The sequence below is a fragment of the Sebastes fasciatus genome, chromosome 12 (assembly GCF_043250625.1).
Source record: "Sebastes fasciatus isolate fSebFas1 chromosome 12, fSebFas1.pri, whole genome shotgun sequence".
NCBI classification, from domain to species: Eukaryota; Metazoa; Chordata; class Actinopteri; order Perciformes; family Sebastidae; genus Sebastes; species Sebastes fasciatus.
Genome location: NC_133806.1, coordinates 15,484,892 through 15,511,773, shown reverse-complemented (window position 1 = coordinate 15,511,773; position 26,882 = coordinate 15,484,892). Strand labels below are relative to the sequence as shown.

The 26,882-nt window shown below is 42.7% G+C and overlaps 1 protein-coding gene across 2 annotated transcripts; it reads right to left on the bottom strand.

The window, feature by feature from the left end:
- Positions 1–100: 100 nt before the first annotated feature.
- lmtk3 (lemur tyrosine kinase 3) lies at positions 101–26,882 on the bottom strand. Of its 2 annotated transcripts, none has more exons than XM_074653484.1 (16): positions 26,257–26,882; positions 23,698–23,846; positions 23,182–23,329; positions 21,503–21,576; positions 21,178–21,296; positions 18,903–18,990; positions 17,859–18,007; positions 17,136–17,220; positions 15,979–16,100; positions 13,979–14,128; positions 7,582–13,858; positions 7,321–7,484; positions 5,768–5,901; positions 4,428–4,762; positions 4,254–4,338; positions 101–1,539 (listed from the first exon to the last, which is right to left on the bottom strand). In XM_074653484.1, exons 1-16 carry the CDS (start codon positions 26,345–26,347, stop codon positions 1,406–1,408), a joined length of 8,304 nt encoding a protein of 2,767 aa, XP_074509585.1. In that variant the 5' UTR covers positions 26,348–26,882; the 3' UTR covers positions 101–1,405. The 2 variants fall into 2 exon arrangements, with proteins under 2 accessions (XP_074509585.1, XP_074509586.1); XM_074653485.1 differs by having other exon boundaries at positions 23,713–23,846; positions 26,257–26,881.

Genomic DNA, 26,882 nt, shown 5'->3' with positions numbered 1-26,882 from the left:
AGGTGTTATATAGAGGAGATGGGTCTTCTTGGTTATAAATAGAGCGCTTTACGATTACAAAACAATACGATTTATTGTCATGAAACAGTTCAATAAGAGGTTCACATTTTGTAGTTTTTATTTCCCCTTGTTTATACATTATCCCTTGAAAACCATTCTTTAAACAATACAGGTTTTAAACCAACATTTAAACAGACTAAACAAATGGACTAGTTGGACCTCGACTGCAGGATGAACTGTTATTAGTAGAAAATGGGGTAAATTAACAGATACACAAACAAATGGAGTTATTTACTGATGAGAGGCTTCGATTTTTCATGCTAAGCTACATTAACGGTCTTTAAACAAGGTAAAAATAATGACAAGACAGCTAAAAATCCATAGACATCGGAAAATAATGACACATTACAGGACATAGTTCCATACAGATTGGCATATATTAACAAGTAAAATTATACAAAATACTTTTTTTTTGCAATTAAGACGTTTGGGAAAATATTTTGATTTATTTGTTATGAAGATCTTAGAGAAGGTATAACCTAGATGCATTCTGTCCCAAACAAATTATAGGTAAGTTAATATATGTTAATTGCAGAAAAGCAAATAAATAAACTGATTAATAAATAAGTAAATAAATAATCAAATAAATAAAATATTGCATGGAAACTGGCTTCACATAAATAAATAAAACAATATAATAAATATATATAATATAAATTAATAACATAAGAAAAATCCTTTTTGAACTGAAAGTATAAAGAAGCATAGCTTGTTTCATTTTTCGTGCAGTCTAAGAATACATCTAAAAGTAAACAGCTCTAAAATGATATTGTATTCACTTGTATTATGATATTTGTACAAATGAGTATTCTCAAATACAGGAGTCAAGCGATTTCTGTTCCAAACTGCTGCCTACAAGAACAACTGACTGACTGCAATGAAAAACTTCTTTAATAAAGAGAGGAGAGGACTGGGATCCAAGTGTTTACATAGACGGATGAATGACTAAAGAAAGTGCATTCCCCGCACATCTGGGGAATAATACAACAGAATGAAGAAGAAAAAGAGAAGGTAAGCTGGTACACAGCAAGACTCCCACTGCATAGCTGTCAAATCTCTCCAGGCTCCTCTTCTCCTAGCATATGCTGCCTTTTCCAAAGACTTTTGTAGCTGAAGGCTATGAATAAACTCTGTAAATAGTGGCAGGCAGGAGCACAACAACCCCTGTCATACAAAATCCTGTCGCTGGTAAAACCTGGAATGTGTCCAGCTTTTAGAACGTGAGTCTCATTCTTTCAGTTGCCTCTTCAATAAAAAAATAGCCTCTGGGTGAATGGGCTGGTTGTTGGGGTTAATTCACTGGCCAGTCCAAGAGGGTTCAGCTCTAAAGGTTCCCACGATAACATCACACCAAGTGGGGGTCGTTGGCAGGGCTGACAGTGAAGCGCGATGATGTCACTGGTTTGGCCCCCACAGTGGACCTTGGTTTGATTGATAAATCCTCTTTCCTTTTCGATTCTTTGCTCTTCATGTTCGGCCCTGATGGAAAGAAAAAAAACAAAAATCAAGCACAATGTGAAGGCCCAGTCACAAGTTCCTCAGGTGCATGTGTTGAGTTGAGCTTCCCAAGCCCCGAGGAAGTGCGTCGGGCTTTGAAGCAAATTTTCATAGTGGCCAAACGGCGGTACTACAACTTCCGTGTCCGTCATGTGATGCCATTGGGCCCAAAAATAATTTTCCCGTTTGACTTACGTTGGGAAAGAGACGTCTGTAACTCAGCGGATTTTTTTTTTTTTTAGGTAAACCAACTTCCCACTACGAACACTTGAAAAGCCCTTATTTAAAGCTGAAGTAGGCGAGATTGGAGCTGCACAGCATACCTAGGCTACAGTAATTATTTATTAAAATATAGTAAAATTAGTAAAGCGATTTAAACCAGAATCAAATTTCCACTGTAAACTAAATAGTGAAGTTCAGGTGCAGCTTTTAAACCAACAGCAGCGCCTGAGAGTTCAGGTTCACCTGCAGAAAGTCTGACACGTGTCCATGTTTTACTCCTGTGTAGAAGGGGTGGGGGCCACACGTCTGAGCCCAGGGGCCCGTTGTCTCATAATCCTTTCATGACTGAGACACAGGTGTCTTCAGTACAAATAGAGTAAGATACTAGCACCAAATACAAGACAGAAAATAAACTAATGATCTATATCTATTTATACAATCACACTGAAGCAATGCAGTATTGAGTTAAAAATAACTCAAAGGGAAATCAGCCTCTTCTTTCAAGACTTTGAAGTTCCAACTCTAAAGGCTCCAAAAGATCATGAAAGCATCTAATTCTGGAGTTTTTGCATTTCTGTATATGTGCACACACAGCCCGAAGGAAACTCTGAGCCCAGACTTTCATTATTCTGTGAAATGAGGTAATCAGTGTACAAGATGGAGAGGGGAAGTCAAGAGAGCAAATGAAAATGTGTTGGGAAACACAGCTTAGGCTTGCATTGTTGAGCGCAGGATTTATGTCGCCGCTCAGTTCCACATGTCACAGTGTCGAGGGGGATAATTATAGAAGATTAATTCTGGCTGCGTATTCGGGGAGGAGATGGTTGAACTGAGGGTTTTTCCATTTCGGTGGGTGGGGATGAGTTAGTGTCTGTCAGATTTTATTACGTCATTCTCCGGCTCAAGGTGGCGACTGAATACATGTATAGAAAGAAACATATTTCAGACTTATTATCTCTACAGTCTGATAAGAAGAGTCTGCAGCATGCTAGGGATTCTTTGATGTTGCACAGCGGTGCTTCGAGCAAAATGCCGGGGCTGTAGGCAAGTCCAACTTAATCAAGTCCGAGTCAAGACCAAGTCCAGAGCAAATCGAGTCCGAGTCAAGGCCATAATAGGCAATAGGGTCTTTCTAATGCTAATATAGTGATTAATGAGTTAGGATGGACAGAAATAATATATCCATAAACAATATTGATTTATCTTCAAACATCAAACTAATCAATGCATAGAATTTAAGTTTGAGGATCATTAGAGTCTAACGTTACATTCATAAACCTTGAATTTGATCTAATATTTGCTACTGATCACCCGCAATATGCCCACAAGCAGGGACCTTTTCATAAAATTTTCTTTTTCAATTTATTTATTGAGATTATTACTAACAAAAATATCATGAACAAGGAAGTAGGTGTGCTGCAGCAGCTCCTAAAACAACTATCAACTGATAAAGTTTAAACTTATTGTTAAAACTATAGTGTTTTCAGATTTCTTCCAGTGTTCGTAAAGAGGATATTGCATTTCTTGCACTCATTGAACTAGAGTGGGTTCGGGGATATTTTTAGCAGCGCCACTGATGAATGCATATACGGGAAACACTGTTATAATCAGTCAACGTTCTGTACAACTAATCTCAAATCAGCAGCCAGGAGCAACTTGACCAGTTCTCAGTAGCCGAGCCCGAGTCCAACAAGGCACGAGTCCAAGACAAGTGCAAGACTTCAAAAAGGTGGACTCGAGTCATGTACTACAGCTCTGCAAAATGCTAATGCGGGCATGCGGGCATGCGGGCATGCGGGCATGCGGGCATGCGGGCATGCGGGCATGCGGGCATGCGGGCATGCGGGCATGCGGGCATGCGGGCATGCGGGCATGCGGGCATGCTGACATGCGCACTCTTACAATTAATCACAAGTTTAATCACAATATGATATTAAACTGATTCTTTGGATGATACGATATTGCTGATATCACAAAGTCTGCCATGATACGATTTTGATCCAATTCAATTCAGGGGCCTCCAATTGATATGAGACAATATCATATTTCATATACATTTAACACAATCAGTTACACTTCCAGATATTTAAATGAAAAACAATCTATTTAATAAAAACAATAAAAATGTACCTCCTGTTGTTCACTATAAAGTGCCATATTTCTCATGTTTCAGTGCAAATGTTTTTTATCAGATAAGATTTTCAAAATAAAGGCATATCTTAACGATGACGATATGTTTAGATGTTTTCACTTCAATGACATTGGATCGTTGATCATTGAATCGATACATCGATCTGGTTAGTTAGTGACGCTGCTAACTTGCTGATGTTAAACAGGTATAATGTTTAGCATGTTCACCATCTTAGTTTAGCAAGTTACCATGAATGTCTGTACAAAATTTACAACAGTTAATTAATTCTGCGTCTCATCATGAATGTGAGATGATTAGATGTTTTAAATGTTCATGCTCTTACCACGCAAATCCAACTTGGTGCTTTTGACGGACACTGGGGCTGGACTAGTGGGCGCTGAATTGCTCAACTCATTGGTTGGAGTTTCCTGTTGTAATGAAAACAGAATAGTCAGGCCTCCTTTTATTATATGAAAAAACTATCTCCAATAAATCAATTATTGATAACAGGAAATACCTGATCAAAAAGATAGATTGTGACATCATCAAAAAAGGACACATTTCGTCCTCTGTCCTTCTCTCTGTCCATCGGCTCCTTGGGTGATTTCAGCAGACTCCTCAGCCCGACACGTTTGTCCACGTCTGTTTCTGTGACAACGATCACCCTCCGGGAGCTTTCATCCTCCTGCTCGTCCTCCTCCTCATCGTCAGGGTCGCTTCCTGAGGACAGACCTCTCCGTCTTCCGATCCGATTTCCAATCGGACCGTCCCCAAATCCTCCTTTACCCGTGGGGATGAGGGGAAGAGTCAGAGCGAGAGGAGGGAGGGCGAGAGACAGACGAGCTAGTTTTGCTGTGAAAATGAGAGTAGGGAAGAGATGTTAGATATGAGAGGAACCTGATAACAGCAGTTACTTCTACCCTGTCAGAAAAGTCTTTAAAGATGTGGATGAAAGTTTGCACTCTACAGACACAGTTTGCTTAGGGGTTATTGGCACCCACTATTTTTTTCTCTTTAGATTGAAGACATTTATTTAATTATGCACAAGTGTTTTTCATTTAGTTTTTTTAGTTTTCTTTGTTTGCATTGTTTTCTGTGTCCAAAAAAAAGGGGCCTAGCTTTTTCATATTTTCCCTATCTCTCTTCACTGTATATCACTTTTTTGCTTGCTCTATTTTGTTTGTTTCCCCTTCGAATAGTGTTTCCCACAATGCTGCCATGATCAAGGATTGGGGTAAGGGGCTTAAAGGGATACTTCGGTTGTGTTAAAGTGGGGTTGTATGAGGTACTTATCAATAGTCAGTGTATTACCTACAGTAGATGGCGGTCGGTAAGTCACCCAGTTTAGACAGTAACAGAGAGGAGTTACAGGAACGAAAGCAATGTACTGCTGTGGACGGTTCTGGTGGCTTTGGCGAGAGCATAGATGAATACAACGGCTTCAGTTCTCCGTCGGAAAGAGCTGTCTGACGGCAAGGTAAAGCGGTGAAAATATTCAAAATATAGCGTACACTTAAACTCATGTTGAATTTTTTAGTTGGGCCTTTCTTTTAGGTGGCTAAAATATGTTTTGCTGCCGTCCCCGTCCACAGCAATACTTTGCTTTGTGTCCGTGGCGGCACTCCTGTCTGCTTCTCGAAACTGGGGGTGTGCCAACCATCATCTACTGTAGGTAATACACTGACTATGGATAAGTACCTCTTGCAACCCCACTTTAAAACACCCGAACTATCCCTTTAACATAAAGCTGTGATTGGGCATGGGGGAACAAACTTTGACACAAAAACAAATAAAATTGTAGTTTGTATTTAATAATCTCAGTAATGAATATTAGCAATACGTGCAACATGAAGGTACCTTTCATTGCCTGGTTTGCAGTAGTCTGAGGCGTCTTGACCTCAGGTTGTTCAATCACAGTGAGCGGCTCAGCTTTAGTTTTATCAGATTCGGTGTGGGGCTGAATGCTGGAGGAATTTTCCAGCTCCTCTTGGCTACAACAACAACAAAACACACAAAAAAACACAATAAATTAAAACATGAATATCAAAGCGTCAATTCACCAGAATATCATTTACCCTGTGTAGAGTCTAGCCATGCAGATAGTTTTGGTTTTATTTGTCCAGGTTTTGGATTATTCATGTTTTTTCCTTTAATTTGTGGTGCTCACAGCTTTGAAAAATGACATTTAAAAAGTAGGTAGTATCCCTGTTACTCTAATCCGCAGATGTTGCTGTCAACAGTTTTCATTGGAATTACTTTCTACAAAAGAAATCGTCCCTTTGAAAACAGTGTGTTCTGTTAGATTATCCAGAGTAACACGGACACTGTCTGAAAAGATATGATTTAGAATTTTTTAGATATACATTTTTAATGGTCTGCAAATGAAAACCCATTCACCCTCACTATATTGGGGGGAAAGTGAACAAATATCTCAAAAGCTGGGTAAATAAAACCGAAATTTTCCGTATGGCTGAATACTACTGAGCCCCTGAGGTCACGGATGAGGATATTTTTTGTGAATAACGGAAAAAAAAGAAATCGTCTTTTAGGACTTTGAGGGCTCCTTAAGATACCACTATAGAAAAGGGTAACACTTCGTTTTACAGGTCCACAAATGTCATGGTAATTAGATGATAATTAAAAAGTAAGAGTAGTTCTTTGTAATTACTGCCAAATTACCCCAATATTTACCTCAAAATTTATCAAAAATTACTTTGTTTGGCTGTCTTGATTTGGGACTTGACTCTGGACTTTTATTATTATTTATATATTATTTTATATCTATTATAAACATTATTTAATAATTATATTTAGCTATTTCCCAATAAGCAGTAAAAAATAGCTGGTAATTTATTTAATACATTTCCAGGAAAAGAATACAAAGTTAATAGATATGCTTTATTTCCATGTCTGCTGGTAAATAGATAATAATTAGCAAATAACTTCTTTGAAATTTCTTAAAAAAAACCTCCCTGAATCATGACATTAGCTACCAGGTTACATTTGTGTAGACAATAAGTCCCACAATGGTGAGATTTGTGTCTGATCATAAGTGTCTTCTATTCGTTTTGGTTTTCCACCTCTGGTGAAGAGCAGCGCACAGCCGCTTCTCAAGCCTAAGGGCCCTATTTTAACAATGATATGCTATTTAAGCATATAATTATTAAATAATGTTTATAATAAAGTAATTTTTGATAAATAAGTAAATATTGGGGTAATTTGGTAGTAATTCCAAAGAAACTTTGAAATTCGTTACTTGCTAATTAACACCTAATTAACATGAAATTTGCAGACTTGTAAAATGAAGTATTGCCGAGGAAAGTAAGAAAATATGTGAAGTTTTATTTGTAATTCGGGTGAATCGACCCTTTAACATGAACTCAGATTTCCCAGTTCAGCCTTCTTCATACCTTTCATCCTCTTTTTGTTCTTTCACAGTGACCAGTTCGCTGCTGTTCTCTGTGATTTGTTCCCCCCAGGGCCGCAGCGTCACCGAGTCTTTAACAGTCGACCCCCAGAGCACATTTGTTTTCACATTTTCACAGAGGGAGAACTGCAGCCTCTCCTCACACACCTGGAGCAACAAAACAAAACAATAAAGTAGAAGGGTGAATAAATCCAGAGAGGCAATATAAGGAGCACTCTTACAACAAACAAAAACACATGCTCACCTGCATCATGAGGCCATTCCTTGTTGTCATCTTAGAGAGAGATCCGTGGTCTTTGACATCAGATGTTTTGCCTGGTGATCTCTTCCCGTCATCCTTTTCAGAATCCAGGATCAGATGTGGTGCAGACTCTGCCAGCTCATCAGAGCTATCAGAGATCCTGTCCTCCTTCAAATCCACCCTGCTCCCCTCAGGAGTAGAGGAGCCACATGTCTCCTCACCTGCATCACTCTCGCCAACGCTGCCACCCTTCTGCTCTGGTGTTTTCTTCAAAGACTCCAGGAGCTCCAGGTTCCCCAGGAAAAGGTCGTCCTCCTCGTCCCCAGATATGCAGCACAGTTGTTCCAGCTTTTCAAAATCCTCCAGGGGTTCCTCGTCCAAATCTTTCCACTCAGATATGAGTAATTCTGGGAGATTGTTGAGGGGAACTTGGGGTGAAGATGGGGTGGCGGATGATGTTTTCTGGAACAGATTATTATGTTCATCCTGTATCTCTATGTCGTGTGTAAGGTTGCTCTCATCGGCCAGTGTTATATGCACAGAGGGGAGGTTCAGATTGGCTGAGATCCCTTTACTCTGAGTTGTAGCAGGTGGGGATTCCTGTAGAGGTGGCTCTGCTGGGACATCTGTGTTGTGTGTTGGGGAAATATACGACTGTGTCTCAGAGCTAGCAATAAAGTCTTCTAGATTAATGTGACTAATAAACTCCTCTGCGTCTGTAACAGATGGTGGCGGGCTAGGAAAAGAGTCGTCTAAACTCTCCAATTTATCATCTTGCATATCAAGGTCTATGCTTGGTGGAGGGCTGGGAAAATCTACTGAGCTGAAATTGTCTACCTGTGGATATGACTGATCTACCTCCTCCTGCACATCAAGGTCACTGGGACAAGGGATAGGGTCGGGTGGAAGGGGCATGTCTCTGTAATCCTCTTCTTCGTCCATAATGCTTACTCTCTCTTCGATATATTGCTCAGCAAGCCATGGTCTCATTTCAGCCTCTGAATCTGCGCCTAATTCAACGTTTTCTAGGTCTGAAAAGTTCTCTTGAGGAGCTTCGGTGATGCAAATAGATATATGTGAGCTCTCTGAAGTGTGACTGAAGCAGTTCTCTAACTTAGAGCCTGTTTCTCCGTCAGCTGATGTTTGTCCCTCTATTTGGATCTCGCAGAGGGGATTCTTAGGCCATCTGTTAAAATTTTGATTTTCCTCTGTCTCCGTGGAGTCTAGTAGGCCTTCCCTGTCCCCGTCTGTCTCTGTGCATGACGAAATCTGCCTCTCTTCGTGCTCCGAGGATTCCTGCTCTGGGATTTCTATATTCTCTTCTTCAGCATCTGATGATTCTTTTTTCATGTCTTTGTTAAAATCGACAATTTCTCCTAGGTTTTCAATATTTTCCTCCTGTTGTACGTCTACCACTTCGACAGCTAGTTGGTCATCGTCGTCTGCAGCGTCCCACTTTTCCTTCATGGCGAGATTACCAGCGAGTCCTTGTGTTTCATCGTTCCAGGTTTCTTCGCAGCCCTCCAAGACGGCAGGGTGCGGCTCACTTCCTGCAAGCTCATCGTTTTCTTCCGTCTCCCAAAACTCCTGACCCACGACGAGCCTCTCCCCCACCTCCCAGGCCTTGTTAGCGAACCCAGAGAAAAATTCAGATCTCAGCTCGATGTCTTGGCATCTCCTCTCTGGAGACGCCCACTGGTCATTTTCATCAGGCCACAAGCGTAAGTCCCTCGACTGTGAAAAACGGTGGCAGTCAAACTCTCCCCTAACGACACCAGATCCTGTACTTTCATCGTCCTCCTCCAGAGCGCTCCATAACTCTTTAGTCTTCACATCCAAGCCCTCGCAGGAGTCTTTATCCACATTGTTAGCAGATTGCATCTGACTCGCTGCTCCTCTCAAGGGTGACTTTTCCTTCATGGCGTTACTCAGCTCTGCGGCAGCCAGCTGTTTCTCTGTCTCCGTTGTGACCTTCTTGTCCTCGCCGCCGTCTGAGCAGCGCAGGTTTCTCAGGCCCAGCTCGTTGTGGTCCAGACCGGGCCTCTCTTCACGTCCCTCGGCCTCTTCACCGCCCTCCTCGGCCCAAGAAGGACCCGTCAGATCACTCAGTTTATCATTCCCATCATCGCTTGGCTCAACTACTGCCGGGGTTTCATCACTGAGTGTGGCATCACAGGTTTGAAATGTTTGAATGCCGTACAGTTTAGATAATCTTGACTCTCCGTTGTCATCTTGGGATGACGTTACAGATTCCACAGTGTCATTTCCACATTTGAGGGAGTTCACTGCAGAGAGATTGATATCCGTCTCTGTAACACTTGGGTAATCATTGTTGCTGGGCCTTAACATGCAATCCTTTGACTGGCTGTCAGCTACAGATTCGATCAAAATATTTGTCTCAGTGAGGCTCTTGGAGTGTCGATTGAAATCGTTCTCTGCAGAGTCCTGGTGTTTGTGATCTGTTATCTGAGAGATGATGCCATCTGTGTAATGGTTGTCTATCGGATACCCACCGCTGTGTGGGAGCCCTTTCAGTGGCTCTTCATCTAATTTTGAGAACAACTTATCAATTAAGTCAACACAGTCCTTGGCCTGCGGATCATCACTCAGCAGTGTCGACTTTTTGCTCTCGTTTTGGAAAATGCCAGAATCGTCTCTCTGTGTTGACTCTAGCCCTTTGTTTAGAATATCTTGGTCATCACCGAAATGAGAAATGGTTTCTGGAGCATATTGATAAATAGTTGTCGTTTCCTCAAACATCTCAATAGTTTCTTCAACTTCACCTTTGTTATCTGACATCTGTATGCTATTTCTTAAGGGGCTCTTTTCTCCCATCTCTCCCTCCTCCTCCATTTTTTCCTCTATCCCTGTCAGCGTTCCCCGTTCCCCTCCTCGACCGCTGCTCGGCCTGGAGGCAACAAGTCCGTCACTGCTCCTCCTGTTCAACCCGTCCCCCTCCCAGTCGCTGTCTGAGAAATAAGCTGAGTCTCGATGCGGCGTTTCATTTCCCAAAGCTCGCCACCCGCCACTTCCCACTCCTCCTCCGCCGCTTGTCCATGAGTCACTAGGTGTGAGACAGTCGGCTGAGTTAGAAGTCATAGGTGACAGGACCGAGTCGGTAGGGGTGATGAGTGAGACATCAGTGGACGGGTCCCAGTCTGGAGTGGTTGGAGTGTCAGCAGGAGTGGGCACCTTTTCGGCAATGTGACAGTGATTTTCTTGCCCGGTGTGTTGAAATAAATTCTCTCTTTTCGTCTCGTCGTTATTTTGAGAACCCAAATTCTCCAAATCAGCTGCTGTGATGTGTTCAGAGTTGGTGTGGTACCTTTCTTTGTCATGATCATATGACGCGGTGTCTGTCTCTCCTCTCTCAGGGCTGCTGGCTTGTGGGTGTTCTTTTAATAACTCACCGTTCCCTATAACGGCAGCCTTTTGAGCATCTGTTTCATTTGTAATTAGCGATTTGCTCTCTCGCTGTAGCACAGTGTTGGATTCTTTGACGCTCTGAGTGGACTCAGAAGGAGAGATTGTTTGCTCTCCTCTGGCGGGTAAGGCAGGGCCGTCTGAACTCTCCTCCTCTTCTTTCTGACCTGCAAGTGTTTGGTTGTGCAAGAGACCATTTTTGGGCATGATTTCTGAAAACACAAACTCACCAGATTGGCAGTGGTCGGCATCGCTTTCTTCGCTGTCCGGTTTTGGAGGTTGTTTATTTGATCCTATATGAAGCACTGGGATCTCAGGTTTCATAGAAACCTTTATCTCACTCTTTTTAGCACGCTTGGTCACTTGGGCGTAGATGGCCTCGGTTTGCGCTTCATCTTTTCCTTTGTTGGCTCGTACGGAGCTCTCAGACTGAAATCTGATGGTCTGAGCGGAGACGGGGTCAATGCATATGGACTCGTATTCAGGAGACAGCGGAGTAGGGGAGTAAGATGGGTCTGCTTCCTTTCTGTTTGTGGCAGCGTTTTGTCTGGATATGATTTCGGTCAGGAAGGTCTCTGCTGATTGGATCTCCTTCATGAACTCCTCCCTGGTCATTTCTGTTCTCCGAGGCTCCTTCTCAGTCTGCTGCAGGTCAGACTCCTGCTTCCCGATGGTGATCTCAGAGAGCAGAGAGCGGGATCTCCGTATACCCTTTGAATAGGCTTCCTCAGCCTCGGTGTACGAGGGAAGGCCGGGAGCACAGACATAGGGCCGCAATCTGGATCCGGAAGGATAGAGGTATTTTACTGGATCAGTTTGTGATCCTCCCTCTGGATCCGTGTCCATCCTTCCCGTGTCGATCTCTGTGAGGAAAAGATCTTTCTGGAATGATTCTTTAGTGACTGTATCGTCCTCCTCAGCTCCTGTCCTGTTGTTGCGTTTCTCCGGCCCCCATGACTGTCCTGCTGACCCCAGCTCTGTGATCAGCGACTGGGAGCGACGCATCCCTCTGTTGGGCAACACAAAGTTCCCCCATCTCTCTCCATCTCTTTTCTCCTCCTTCTCTCCCTCCCATGAAGTCTCTGTCTTGGACTCGCTAGACTCTGCCACGCTAGATATCTCCGTCAGAAACAGATGCATGGGTGATTTCTTGGCAGCGGCCACACGTTCTGCATGAAGTTCGGCGTCTTCCCTCCAAATGGCAGGCAGGATGGTGTCAAGGCGTGACTGAGTCCTTTTCATTCCCCTGGAGAAGAGCTCGGCACAACCCGGGTCTGCGTCTTCAGATAGGCTGGAGTGAGTGACAGTGGTGGGTCTCTCAGGGGACATGAAGGGAGAGTCATCCTCATCGGAGTAGGTGGGACTGGATGAAGACTGTCTGTCCATCTGGGGGTGTGTGGGCTGAGGGCGGGGTAAATTGCGATAAATTGGGCGCAATGGGTTTTCTCGACGAATGGGAGAGTCAAAGTCTTTTGCACGAGAATGAGAAGACTCCCTGGAGTTGTGCAATGACGCTAAGTGCCTGCTGCCACCCTCTCTATCAGACAAGTCACAGGATAGTGGGTCTCTACTGGATCTCTGCATCTGTGGCTTGCTGTATCGTGAATAAGTCTCTGCTGTGTTGTAGCTGGGGCAGCTTCTCTGTGGTTTGGAGTGGGGAGGGAGGGGCGGGGGACACATTTGAGGAGGTACGGGGTAAATTGGATGGCTCGATGGGGGGAGGGACGGGGAGAGGGACGGGGACGGGGGTAGAGTCTGTCGGGACCTATGGAGCCCCAGGTGATCATATGTAGAAGGTGGACAGCTGCTCATGTGATGGGGGTCTGTTTCAATTTTTCCACCGATGGTGTAGTGAGGCAGTCCTCTGTAACCGTGCGGAGGGGCGGGGAGGGGGCGCGAGTGAAGGTGGTTGGCTGACGACATGGACATAGAGCGAGGCTTGGGAGGAAGGACCGGGGCTTGAGAGCTCATGGAGGATTTTCTATCTGTATCGCTACTCCTTCTCCTGTCCTCTTCATCATCGTCTCCTAAATCGACGACTGAAAAGTCAGTCACTCTGCTCGAAGTGTCTCTGAATTCAGCCACACCCATGTTGGGCACCTGGAGTTGAACCTCGCTTGATCTGACAGTCTGAAGGCCCTTTCCACATTTGTCAGAAGAACAATAAGGGACTCGCTCTTTTCCCAGCATTCCACTGCGGATCTCCACCAACTCCATGTCTCCAGGGCAGATGGAATCAGAGCGGAAAGAGGACTTCCCTTTAAGAGTTGGCGACTTGTCCTGGGGAGTGTGTTCCTCCAATCTGATGTAGTACTCGCTGGCGAGGGAGGGGCTGCGGGCGCTTATCACTGGGACCACAGTGGGAGTGTCCAAAGACTGTCTGTGGTTATTGTTCACAGTCGGGATCGGCTGAGGTGGAGGGAGAGGTTTGTACCCTCGTCTGGCATGAGCCTTTTCCCAGAAATACTCAAAGTTCAAGCCTTTGCTGGTTTCAGTGACTGTCAGGATGTCATCCAGTTCAGACGAGGACGGGGTGATACAGTTCCCCACAGGGTCCAGCAGGGGGTAGGAGTTGTCCCTGTCATCCCTGCCGTACTCTCTCTCCCTTTGCCGCTCGTTTGCAGCAGTCTGGAAGGCAGGTGGACGGAGTAAGTCCCAGCGTCTTTCAAACGACTCCTCGCTCTCCCCTCTCCTTCCCCTGCCCTCCTCATACTCCTCATCCTCTTCATCTTCTTCCCCGACACTCCCCCTCGCCATTCCCCGCTCAGCGGCCAGGAGGGAGGAGAGGAGGAGGAATATCTCTGCTACAGAGGGGCGTTGAGATGGAGGTAGCCAGCAGGACTGCATGATCTCATACCTGAGGACAAGAGAGAAAAACAGAGGGATTAAGTTCGGTGAGACAGAATGAGGGCATTATCACTCTCCATTAACATAATCATCAGTTCTGCACAACTCCACTTAGCAGATGAGTACTGACCAGTAGTCTGCATGGGAGAGTTTGAGTCTGGGCTGTGCCAGGGTGATCTGTCTCTCCCTAATGACGAAGGTCAGCACCTCTTCGTCGCTCAGGTGTCTGTGGGGCTGAGAGCCAAATTCAAACAGCTCCCATATAACCACCCCCAAGGACCTGGAGGGAAAAGAAGATGTAGAGACGGTGAGAGACAGATCTTCACACACCTCTTTGTTATGTAATGCTTTTACAGCAGCACCTTGTTTTATACAGAGCTCTGACTTAAAAGAGAGGCATAATAAGAAAAAACAGGTGAAAACATGCTTTGTTGGTTATATTATTAGAGGAGAGGAATAAGAAATCTTATCCAGTCATTTCTTCCATGAGAGCAAAGAGTACTCTTGCTCTACTTGTGTGTTTTGTTCCAAGAGTGTTTTCTTGTTGGCTGATTCAACAAAACATATTAAAGTGGAGTTGTAATATCGGAGACTGAGGGTTCAGTCCAGCTTGTTCTTCAATCACTCCCTCTGATATTACTGGGCCTGGCAATGGCGCTAAAACTGCTGACACACTGATGGACTTCCAAACTCTGCTTCAGCAAAATTAAGGTCACACTGACCGTTAAAGGTAGACTTATGTAAGTATTTGTGGTGAAAACAAAAAAACAGCTCCCTTTATGTCTTTACTTTCGTTCAGCTTCAATTAAAGATTCAAAGAGTTTGAGATTTTGGGCCAAATCAAAGCTCTAATGGAGACTACAAACAAGACGCTGCAAAGAGCATTTCAGATTATCTGCACATTCAGAACATCTCAGCCTCAAAATGATTTCAACGGCACAGACATTAAGAGGTTTGAGGTTTACTTTGTTTTCCTCAGAGAACAAGCATTTAGTTGTATCAGCTGTTGGTCTTTCATGGTCTGATACTGGTTTAATAAGTGAATAAGAAAACCAATGCTATGAGACCAATGGAGATTAGTATACAAATGTATATACAATATACACCACTTCGTAAGGAAGATCTATACAATCTAATGCAATCCAGTACAACAGATCTGCCACGTATCCTTTACAATGCACGGCCGCTGGATTCTCGTGGTTTCACGAGATCACACGAGAATCGCAGGCTCCCATATCACACAAAAATCCATCTTGTCATGCTTCAAGTAATGTGTTTGTGTCCAAACAGTTTCCAATGACGGCTTCCCAGATGGTTCTCTGTAACAAACCATCTGGCACATCAGGTTAACATATTCTACCTTTACAAAGCTTATATCGGCCAGTCTTTGTTAACATTTTCAAGAGGTGTTAATTCAACGATATGTTTAGCTCGTAGTTAGTGGTGGTGTCATACTGGGCTACATTATGTTGAAATGTGTTTCTAAAATATTTGCCCTCTCATGTTGGTAAATGGGGTGAGTAAAACATTAGAAACACCTCTCAATATAATGCAGCCCAATTCAACAACTTCAATAATAAACATATAGTTCAATTAATACCTCTCTGACAGTGTCATCATCATCATTATTTTTGCAAAGGTAAAATTTAGGGCTGGTCTTGACCAATGAAATTCGTAGTTGACTAACACTCATACGATTTTGTCGACTAGTTGATTTAATCAACAGATCTGTGAAACTGAGTTTCTCCACAAAGAATCACACAAAAGCACCACTTTAAATCTTGTGTTTACCAGAGATGTGCTCAGAAGTTTCTTGGAAATAAGTCATTCAGCATGAAAAAAGCATAAAAAACAACTAATCGACTAAAAACATCTTAATCGACTAAGAGCGAAACGACCGATTAGTCAACTAATCCACTAAGAGGGGACAGCTCTAATAGAAGTTATTGCTCAGCTGTTATATTGGATTGTTTTTGATTTTACAATTGTACCTAATAAAGTGGCTGCTGAGTGAATACCACCAAACACCTGATAGACGAGCATGATCATAGCATTACCTACATGAACTGACCATGACCAGCCTGGTTACTTACACTCTATATAAGCAGCTGTGACCGCTCTAAAACCTACCACAAGTTGCTGGTCTTGGTTTGGTCAGTAACGATGAGGGATCCTCTGTACTCCTCCAGCAGCTCAGGAGCAATCCAGCGCAGTGGGATCCAGAGCTTGTCTGGAGTTAGGTAATAGTCCTCCTTCACAAAGACAAGAATTATTTTTATACTGAAGAAAAATTTAATTATTTACATGACAAGACAAAGGCTTTAGGGTTCTTAAAATTAAGGGGAGACACCCCAAGCAAAAACATACACTGGTCAATTTTGAGATTTTGAGCTATTTTGCTTCCATAGCATGTCTTCTTTCAGTCTAGTGGAAAGAAAACATCCAAAATACACATCCAGGTGTTTATTTTACTACACTGTCTATTTGCATCTGTAGATTTCTCCTAAATTCATCCAGAGTTTACATTAGATAATGCCTCATTTGCATATTTAAACATAACATTTCAGAAAACTTGTAATACAAAAAATAATTGTCTTAATGTAAGTAACCAACTGGGGAAGTTTCACGGTGATATATTAGTTAAGTTTTTAACCCTATTCATATGTAGTGTCTTACAATCCATATCTTTAAAGGCTGTTTTCTCAAAATGAGGTTTCTCTCAGACTCTGAGCCAGAAATCTCCACTTCAGTAACACTAACAAACACCAAACTTTCCCGTTTCATTCCTCTCTATATTCTGAAAGTTTTCTCAGAGGGATTTGTTCATATATCATTCGTAGCCTGATTTATAGAACATTTCATTCCTAAAAACATGGCGAAAACTAAAAACTTTTTTATAGCTTTTGACAGTATTTTCTGATTTAGGGGGTGATAAAAAATTCCTCTGTAAAAACCTTTGACTCTAATATGTCAACAAAATGAAACAAGAATTTTGAACCTGGTATGTTCACATTTCTGTTCTGGAAATGCATACAAATTAGCACATATTTAATAAGATAATGCCTCATTTGCATATTTAACCATACATTTTCAGACAATTTGTAATACAAAAAATTGTTGTATTAGCAATTAATTAATGTAAGAAATCTGGGGAGTTTTTACCCTATTCATCTGTAGTGTCTCCCCTTAAAAATCTAGGATTAAAAAATCTGGTAGCATACATGGATAGATCATGAACTTAAGTTAGGGTTTATTTTTCAGACAAATACAAGCAGAGATCCACGTACCTTATAATGGTTGTGTGAAAGGCCATAGTCGCCTATCCGAACAGTGAGGTCTGAGTTCACAAGGCAGTTTCTTAAAGCCAGATCACTGCAGAGAGTAGAACAATCAGCCACATTGAACAAGGGATACACAGTGTGTCTATCTATCTGAGAGATATAATCTTGTTTAAAGACTTGAGTCCTGATAATGTACAGAGGTGAAGTCATGACTGACCAACACGTTCTCATACCAACTCGTCACATACCGCCGCTTTGTCCTGCACCCTTGGCGTCACTTTATTTTCAGCTTCAAAACCACTATAGTTATCCTTGGCGTCACTTTAGGATTAAACAATAAAACCACTATAGTTAGGTTTAGGAAATAAATACGTGGTTGGGCTTACGTTAACGTGTGAACACGGGATACAAACGAACAGCTGATTCCAACGTGATGCGAGGGACACAAACAGCGGTCTCCTGGATGAAAGCCTTGTGTTTGTTGGATACTATACACCTCCCCTCCTGCCCGCCCACTGTGTCTCTTTCGCTCTTTAAACTACATCACCACACTCCCGGCGCACTTTCTCGAAGTGTTTACTGTTGATGGGTTTATGTTGTAGTTAATGGAACGCTCTGTGCGTTTCATTCCGGCGCTAAGGGGTGCCTTGTGCGGTGATACCGAATGCGGATGGCCGTGACAGAGCCTCGGTATTTGACGCCCTGGGAATGAGAACGGGCTAGACTGACCTGTGGATGTAGTTGTTTTCATGGAGATGCAGCAGACCGGAGGTGATCTCAAAAGCCATTCTCTGGATAGTAAAGAGGTCCCGAGTCGGGAGGTCAGGGGTCATCCCATCTGACCTGCGCTGGGCTTTCAGATACCTCTTCAGGTCACCCTAGTTGAACATCACAACAATAACACAAGCAGTGAATTGCATGCAGACTTAAGTAGAAAATGAGTTAATGCCAGTTCGGCCATAAGTGTGCATGCCAAGTGCTTGTGCCCTTCTCTTAAAACAGAGATAAAACTTGCAGGCAGCACCGTTTAGGCAAAGAGAATATTTGTGACTTCTGCAGTAAATACGTCCCTTTTTTAGGTGTTTTCCATCACAGAGCCTCTAAAGCTGCAGGGGAATTGGTAATGAGCTGGCAGCCTTTGTATTAGTCATTTGAGCTTCAGGAAGGGCAAGGAAATAAATTGAGGACTATATAAAAAGGATGGAAAATATCCATGAGGAAAGGACAATAGGAGACTTTATCAAACAGGATAATAGCAGCAGCCTATAAGGCCTCCAGTGTTTCTCTCGCTGGGTTGCTGTAATTGATCTGTTTGTGTCTCTGAGAGTCCACTCATATGGTTTTCTTAATCAGTCAGTGATTAAGCCGGCTGAAGGAAAACAAATCGAGTGACACCGGAGCATCTATAATTCTAATAGTTTATCACTCCTGCAGCAAATAATATGCAGAACTACGCACATAAAAATGTATTAAAACAAGGAGTAGCTGAAGTAAAGCTTGTGAAAATAACCCAAACATTTGATGCAACTACAACATAAATGAAAAACTGCTACAAAGGTGGAACATAATTGCTTTCATGCTGATTAACAGCATGTCAGTAATAAAAGCAGTATGGCAATTATCACTTTTTTTTTGTTTCAGAGCAAAGTGAGACAATAACACAGCTCCAAAGATGCCAGATTATTTGTGCACAAATTGTAGAATTAAAAAAACAAATTCAACAAAGTGATTACAAAATTATGCGTACTACGTTATTAGTCACTTTGTACTCACCAGCTGACAGAACTCCATAACCAGGAGGAAGGGGATGTTCTCACTGCACTGCCCCATACACTGAAGGATGTTGGGATGTTTCAGGCTCCTGATGGGAGAAAGAGAAACCACATAGATGAACACACAGATTACAGGACAGTTAAAGACAAACAGTATTACAAGATAAATTACAGTAGTAGCTAGAGCTAGCTTGAGATAGATAGATAGATAGATAGATAGATAGATAGATAGATAGATAGATAGATAGATAGATAGATAGATACATAGATAGATACATAGATACATAGATAGATAGATAGATAGATAGATAGATAGATAGATAGATAGATAGATAGATAGATAGATAGATAGATAGATAGATAGATAGATAGATAGATAGGTGGATAGATAGATAGATGGTAATGAGCTGGCAGCCCTTGAATCACACAGCCAAAAGTAGAGAGAGAAAACGGAGAGGCACTTGTGTGAGGCACTGCAGCAAAGCCAAATGAAGTGCAGTGAGTGAAAGTTGGAAAATGGAAATAAAGCATATTGGTGTTTTGTGTGTGTGTGCTTGTTGCTTGTTGTTGTGTAGGTGTGTTTACATCAGACACACGAACGAAAACAGGACAAGGGGAGGGTTTGTGCCTCAGCCAGAGCAAAAGAAACCGGAGACGTAAACATCAGTGTGTGAAAATGACTCCTTGTAGGTGTATATTTGTGTGTGTATGTGTGTGTGTGTAGGGATGGTGGTGGCTGTTGTGGGTTTTGCCCAGAGATAGGAATAGAGAAAAAGAACAGACAGCCCTGTCTTTGGATGCTTCCTGTGTGTGTGTGTGTGTGTGTGTGTGCGTGTGTGTGTGTGTGTGTGTGTGTGTGTGTGTGTGTGTGTGTGTGTGTGTGTGTGTGTGTGTTTAAGAGAGAGAAGGACAGCCAAAAGGCTACTCAGCTTCTGAGTCAAACATTAAGTAGGTCGGCTCAGTGCTCGCCTTTGAGAGCAAGTTTTATTACCATCTACCTGCAGTAACATTACCTATCTGAGTACACAGCTAAACATTAAAACACTATTTTATAGTGTAAACAGGTACAACTCAAGCCAGATATATTATTGCTCCTTTTAGCAATGATTGAAGTGAATTAATAATCAATATAATGCACCCTTTAATCAACTAAATACACTCAGGTTATGCCAATACAGCCTTACTTGGTCTGGTAGGACCAGTAGCTTATGGTGGCTAATGTTAGATTTTGTATAGAGTGGACTTCAAACAGTCATTTCAATGACTAGAAAACTCTTCTCTGCTTGTGCTACTGTTATGCTACGCTTACTATTAACAACTGTGGCCACAGTGGTTGTTGTTAAGGAAAAGTCACACACTGTGTGTTCCAATACCCATACTATCATACTATCATACTATTTAGTATGCCAGAAAAAGATTTAGTATGTCCCAATACATACTGGCTTTGTCCAAAATCGCATACTATACACTACATACTCAATATGTGTACTATCGTTCAACATACTTTTGTGTGAATAAACAGTAGTATTTATCTTTTCGGACGCACTGAACTGTAATTTACGTCGTCACTTCCTTAGAGCCTCCTTGCCGGTTGGAGACGTGTAACCATGGTAACCCGTGCCAAACTCATGTGACTAAAACGACGGTTTGTGAGAATCAAAGTCTGCATTCATTTAAAGTATATATTACGCCTAGCAAAGTGAAATGTTATACTTACAGTTAAATTGAAGCGTTATTGACGTTACAGAGCTGTCACTTAACATCTGTTATGAATGTGGTCGTCAATACCGCATTGCATTGTGGGATATTTATGCCGCGGTAGTGCCACGCGTTGCATACAATAATATTTCTCCAGAAATAGTATGCAATTCACGTACTATTGGTTTCATACTAAGGTTTTGGACATACTAAAATATCTCACATACTGTTTTAGCGTACTTAATAGTATGTTAGTGTGGAATTTTGGACGTAAAAATACCGCCAAAAATACCAGGATGTCCTACTACATCCAGTCGTATCTTGAAGTAGACTATGCAAGCTAGCACGCTTTTCTGGCTATTCTGACCCAGAATCCTTGGATATATCTAGCAAGATGTTCAAGGTGCAATGTTATGACGAAGTAGTATGTCCCAATTGTATGCATATTGCATGCAACAGTATGTACTTTGTAAGGGCAGCTGCAGTGCATGCTAAAAGTAAAAAGAAAAAGCATGCAGTTTGGAACGTAGCCATATTGCCTCCAAAATGGCTACCAGAGTTTCATCAGTTTCTCCCACCTGTACGGCTCAGACTCTGCCAAGAACTTCCTCTGCTCCAGAGGGCTGGCACTGACACGCAGCTCCTTCACCACGACCTGAGAGGAGCTGCATTCACACAGCACTTCAGCCAGGATCACCTAGGAGAGATCGATGGGCAATAACATGGGAGGGTGCCCAGCAGAAGCAGTACAGCAGTAAAAGAACTATTTTGAGTTAAGACTCCCTATCTGGTCGGTGGCCAGTATTAAATATAACAGAGCAGAGCCAAGAGAAAATCAATGACGTGGGTCATATTTTACATGATAACACAATGATATCTGAATGTGAGAGACGATCATCTTACCTTTCCGAACCAGCCATTCCCTATCTCCTGAAGATAGTTTAAAGTGTGTCTTTTGAAGCACTTAGACTTGCAGTCTGTAAAAAAAGACGAGACATAAAAAAAGATCAGGGTCACACACATCTGCTTTTGATGATGTTTTGATATAATATCTCAGAACAGGAGCAAAAATCACTTTTAAAAACTGATACACTCAGGAAAATACATTATTTACAGTATTTTCAGCCATCACCAAAACATTAAAGATCCCCTCCAGACATGTTTTAAGACATATAAAAAACTCTGCTTTGAATAATAATTTGCATCTGATATTGTTTTTCCACAAAACGTTCAAATACCCACTTAAAAATGATTAGAATTGATATATACTCCTTTTTCTTCATTCTCTGGGCTACTGTAGAAACATGGCGGCCAGCTCCGTGAAGAGAGGACCCGCTCCGTATGGAGATATAAACGGCTCATTCTAAATGATGGTCGGCTGTCAGACACTTTGGGGCCGTCAGTGAGCGTCCGTCGGTCTAGTTTTTTCAGTGTGTCTCGTATTATCGTCTCTAGTCTGTCCGAGGTTTTTCGGACGATTCAGCTTTTTGAATCGGTGGTGGTGCCCGTCGGTGAGAGAAATCACTCTGATTGGCTGTTCAGCTTAAACGAATCAGTGCACAAGAAGAGAAATGAAAGTGAGGAAAGCAAGCCAACGAGTAAAGTCCTAAAAAAAAAAAACCCAGAGAACTCTTCTAATTTTTTATCTTCATCTCATCTGATCGTTCCAATACACGGATATTTTTACAACAACATGGCCATCTGGAATGAAGCTAAGCGGTGAGTGATGTGAAAACGGCAAGCGCTGCTTTGTTTCATGTACGCATCATAACAACAGCTTGTAACAACAGCCATCCTCTGTCTTCTGGTTTCCCTTTTTGAATGACGGATACAGACTACCACCGCCTGCTGGTGTGGAGAGTTATTTCATCTCACGCAGGCACAGAACGTCCGTGCTAACTGTCCGTTGGCTGTAGTTTTAGCAGTGTGCTCGGGTGCAACTTGTCAGCCAAAACAAAGGCGATGTGAGGCGACGCAACAGGCTTCCTTCGTCGCCGATAGTTCTCTCATGTTGGGTTGGTGTTCCCAGCTTTAGGTAACAAAAACACAATGATTCTTAGTTTCAGGTGAATATATACTAAAGAAAACATACTTATTAATATTATATTCAATTTCTGCCAATAGATCCCTCTAAATGTTACACTCTGGTCCTTTAAACTCAGATTTGAGTTGAGCACATGTCAAATGTGAAAACAGACTTCTAATGCACATATATTATTCTGCACAGCAAAGTAACAATAAGCAAAGCACATTGTAGTGGGAACAATACCCTTCCTGAGACAAAAGTTCATAAGGTGTGCTGACACCATCCCTGCCTGTGGCCAAATGTCCAACTTGGCGTGCTCATACGAGGCACTGATGCAGAATTTTCTCAGATCACAGTTTCCACTTCATTGAACTTCAGCGGGGAGTCCAATGCTACCAGTTGTACACTCAGTTTGAGACCTTTAATGGATCCGCATCAGTGACTCAGGCAACAGACCATGAGGGAGTTTAGAGCAGGACAGTACTTCAGCTTCAAGTTGAGGGGGTTTGTGCTCAAATGAGAGTCAGAGAACAGGAGAGTTGTTTGAGGTTGTTACCTGCTCCATCCTGCAGGGCGGGGCAGCTGGGCCTCTCTCTGATGGGCAAGGTGTAGACCTCAGGGAGGGATTGACATGACGACAGGCTGTCCTCCTGGATGGGACTGGAGCCTCCAGAGCACTCCTCCCCGTCTGCATTGTCAAACTCCTGGTTGAGCCGCAACAGCAAAGAAAAATCACAATAGTGGTATAATCAAAAATATATAATAAGCTGTAGTCTGTCACTTCATAAAAATAAGGGTTGGATTTAGCAGAAACCAACAAGGGCAGACAATGAGAGAGCAGCCACTCTGAACTAATGACACCCTGTCTGCCAGCTCAACAACACTGTCAGGTCAAAGATTAGACTGAGAGATGGTTATTGACCATTTCTACTTCATTAAGTTTGAATTATTGAGTCCTGTTAGCATTTCCATACCAAATCCTCCTGCAGTTTATCAAGTCAAGCTTAAATAAAAACCATACCGGCATGCACAAAAGGTGTGACAAGCAGAGAGAGGTGAATAGATCTCTTACATGTTGAAGACTTACATTGAACCCCACTCCTCCTCTCTTACAGCACAGGCAGGTCAGGAGCAGCAGGACGAAAGAGACGAGCCCAGAGCAAGAGATGAGGATGACGACGTAGGGTGGAGGAGAGAGGGACGCAGCCCTGGTCTGAGAAACTGAGAGGAAGACAGGAAGAAGAAAATACAAAGGGAGGAGAGGATTTAACACAGACATATAAGGGATTCACACTGTTAGGTTTGAGTCAGTGAGAAGGAAAAGAGAGACTTCACTGAATCAGAAAAGTGTGAAATCTTGTTACACAGGTGTTTTGTTTAGAGGGAAACCATTGGAGCGTTTTCTTAGCGGCAGGTTTGGGGAAACAGTGGAGAACCCCAATGGACAGCTTGCATCAGGGATTTGGGGGGAAAAAAGCAGGAAAAGAAAGTTGAAGATAAAAAAAACGATTGTCTGACTCAGTCAAAACAAAATAGAGACTGGAATTAAAGTCTGAAAGTGGGATAATATACCATTCCAGTAAGGAAAAAAGCACGGGGGGAAAGGGGAAATATCAGAAATGGCATTCCACTCAGGAAACACAGTTAAGAAGCAGGGGAGGGGTGGCTGGTTGTCATTTAGGTAACAAGGAGCGCTAATTGGGAAGGGTTGGAAACTGGAAAAGAATTACTCAAATCAGGAAGGTTTACTACTCAGGTGAGAGAGGGAGGGATCGGGACATTTTGATATTTGTACCTCAACGTAGTCGATTGTGGGAAGTGAACCATCTGTAGAAAAGAAAAGGGGCAGGGCAGGGTGGTTAAATACCCTCCAGGAGTTATCTATAGGTTGCACTTAAATACTGTAGCCAAAACATGATATCACTTATGAGAGATGACAAGAGAGAGGAACAATGACACCTTGAAACAGTTAGAAGGTGTCCAACTCCTGCAGTGAAGGACTTGTATATTAAATATAAACATTAATATTCAAACCATACCTCAGCCTATCTTGTCTAACTCTCTGCAAACAAAGCAGCATTTTAGGCATTATATTACACAACAGTAGCAAGGTAGTTAGTAGGAAATTCACGTGTACTCTCCAAACAAAGCCGTATTCACTGATATTACACACATTTTAAATTGTTAACACTACAAAAAAAAGCTATATCACAATGTCAAATACCTTTAAGCATGTGAAATTATAAAATGCATTAGGGAAAATAATAATAATAACCCAGGGGGTTACATAAACAATGATACCTTGAAATGTATGACTTAGTCTGTGCTGTCTCAAAATATCCCAAATTCATTCTCTGTCCCTCATACAAATCCAAAAATACATCCATTCACAGGGTCATGATATTGTAAACATGGCATACATAAATTTCAAAGTATATTTAATAATTTACCAACTTAATAAATATTGTAAAAAGAGGACCAGCATTCCACTAGAAATCTAAGACGTGAAGTTTGTTTTATTTGCAAGATAAATATGCAGACCTCTTTTCAATTTACACTTTTAGCACCTCTTGTTTTCTTGTGTTTTTCTTGTTTGCAAAAAACTTACAACACAGACAGAAACAGGAGGATTTCACTTGTTTCATACATCCTGCGCAAAGGTAAGCAAAGATGTGTTCAGCATATAAAACCACCTTCATATCAAATCTGGTGAATGGTCCAATCTGTTGCTAATTAAAAACCAAATTGGTACTCTGGATTCCAATAAATTGTAGATAATCAGTACATGAGTTTTAGCCCATGAAACAGAGAAATGCAGCTAAATGTTGATGAGTGTACCTGCAAAACAGGGGCTAAATATGAAAACTAAATGACCCTTTTGGCAGCATTGTCCCCTAAAAAACATGCACAAACATAATAACTGGTGGCTCCAATCCTGATGCACAATTCCTGTGCAGTGCTATTCTTTCATCTTTCCCTAGACAGATGTCCAGACAGACACTGCATATAAATAGGAACCTAACACACACACACAGGGCCTTCTCCAGCAGCAGCACCACAGTGCCAGCAGCAGCTCTTATCAAAACAATACAATACAATGACTGCACACATTACACAAACACAACACTGCCAGATCTTTGGGGAGGGGGGAGAAAAGGGCATATTCAGATTGAGAAAAATAAAGATGCCAGCACTGGTTAAATAGGGTTAAATAACGTGCAGTGCCAAAGCGCTGGCTATTTATAGACTGGATATTTAGACGGTTTTTAGCCTGCTATTCATACAGTATATGCTGTTTTTTTAAATGCCATCGATGTGAGGAGGCCCGAGACCAAAACACCCCCCCTCCTCCATCCCTAATATTTTCATCACTGCATGCAAATATGGTACCCTACCCATCACCACCACCACATCATGCAGCCTCCTGTTCTCATTAAGTCAGCCACGTATGCTGCTGCAATTTTGCATTATGTCTGATAATAATGTAGAGAGAGGCCTTTTCATAACTGAGTCTAGTGATGCTGGAGAAAGGAGGAGAGAAAGGGGGGCTCTCTCTCCTCCTTTCTCCAGCATCACTGATTTTCATCCCCCCATCACCATCCTCAATCCTCCATCCTCCGACTCCTCTCACCTTCTCTCTGCGGGGCTCCGAGCGCTCTCTCCGGGCTGAAGTACGACATGGTCCCCGCCAGCGCCACCATCACCCAGCAGTGTGGCCGCATCGTCGCCGCGTCCGGAGCAACAACAACAACAACACAACCATCCGAGCGACGCCGCCGGCTGTCGGTGGTGTCGGTGTCGGTGTCGGTGTCGGTGTCCTCCTCCTCTCTCCCGTCACCGTCACCGTCACCCCCGCCACGGTCTGGTCTGCTCCGTCTCTCCGGTGCTCAGAGACGCTGTCTGTGTGTCTCCCCTCCTCCTCCTCCTCGGCTGCTTTTCTCCCAATAATAAAGAAGCGTCTCCTCTCCTTCCTTGTTGTCCTCTCTCCTCCTCCTCTTCCTCCTCCTCCTCCTCCTCCTCTAATCCGCAATTAAACACGGTGTGCTCGCTGCTCCATTGTGCATCCTCAGTCCATTATTGCTGCTCTGCCTCCGTCTGTCTGTCTGTCTGTCTGTGAGGAGCTCTGATGAAAACAACCACCAGATATCCCTCTCCCTATATATATACATGCAGCCTCTCTCTCTCTATATATATATATTTCTTTCTCCCTCTATCTCTCAGTGTTGTCTGTGTTTTTCTCCTCCGCCAGCCTACACT

Coding starts and splice junctions, on each gene's coding strand:
- lmtk3 (XM_074653484.1), bottom strand. CDS start 26,347: ATGCGGCCACACTGCTGGGTGATGGTGGCGCTGGCGGGGACCATGTCG. Junction 7,485..7,581: donor GGAATGGCCTCATGATGCAG/GTGAGCATGTGT, acceptor TTGTTGCTCCAG/GTGTGTGAGGAGAGGCTGCA. Junction 4,763..5,767: donor TGCAAACCAGGCAATGAAAG/GTACCTTCATGT, acceptor TCATTTTCACAG/CAAAACTAGCTCGTCTGTCT.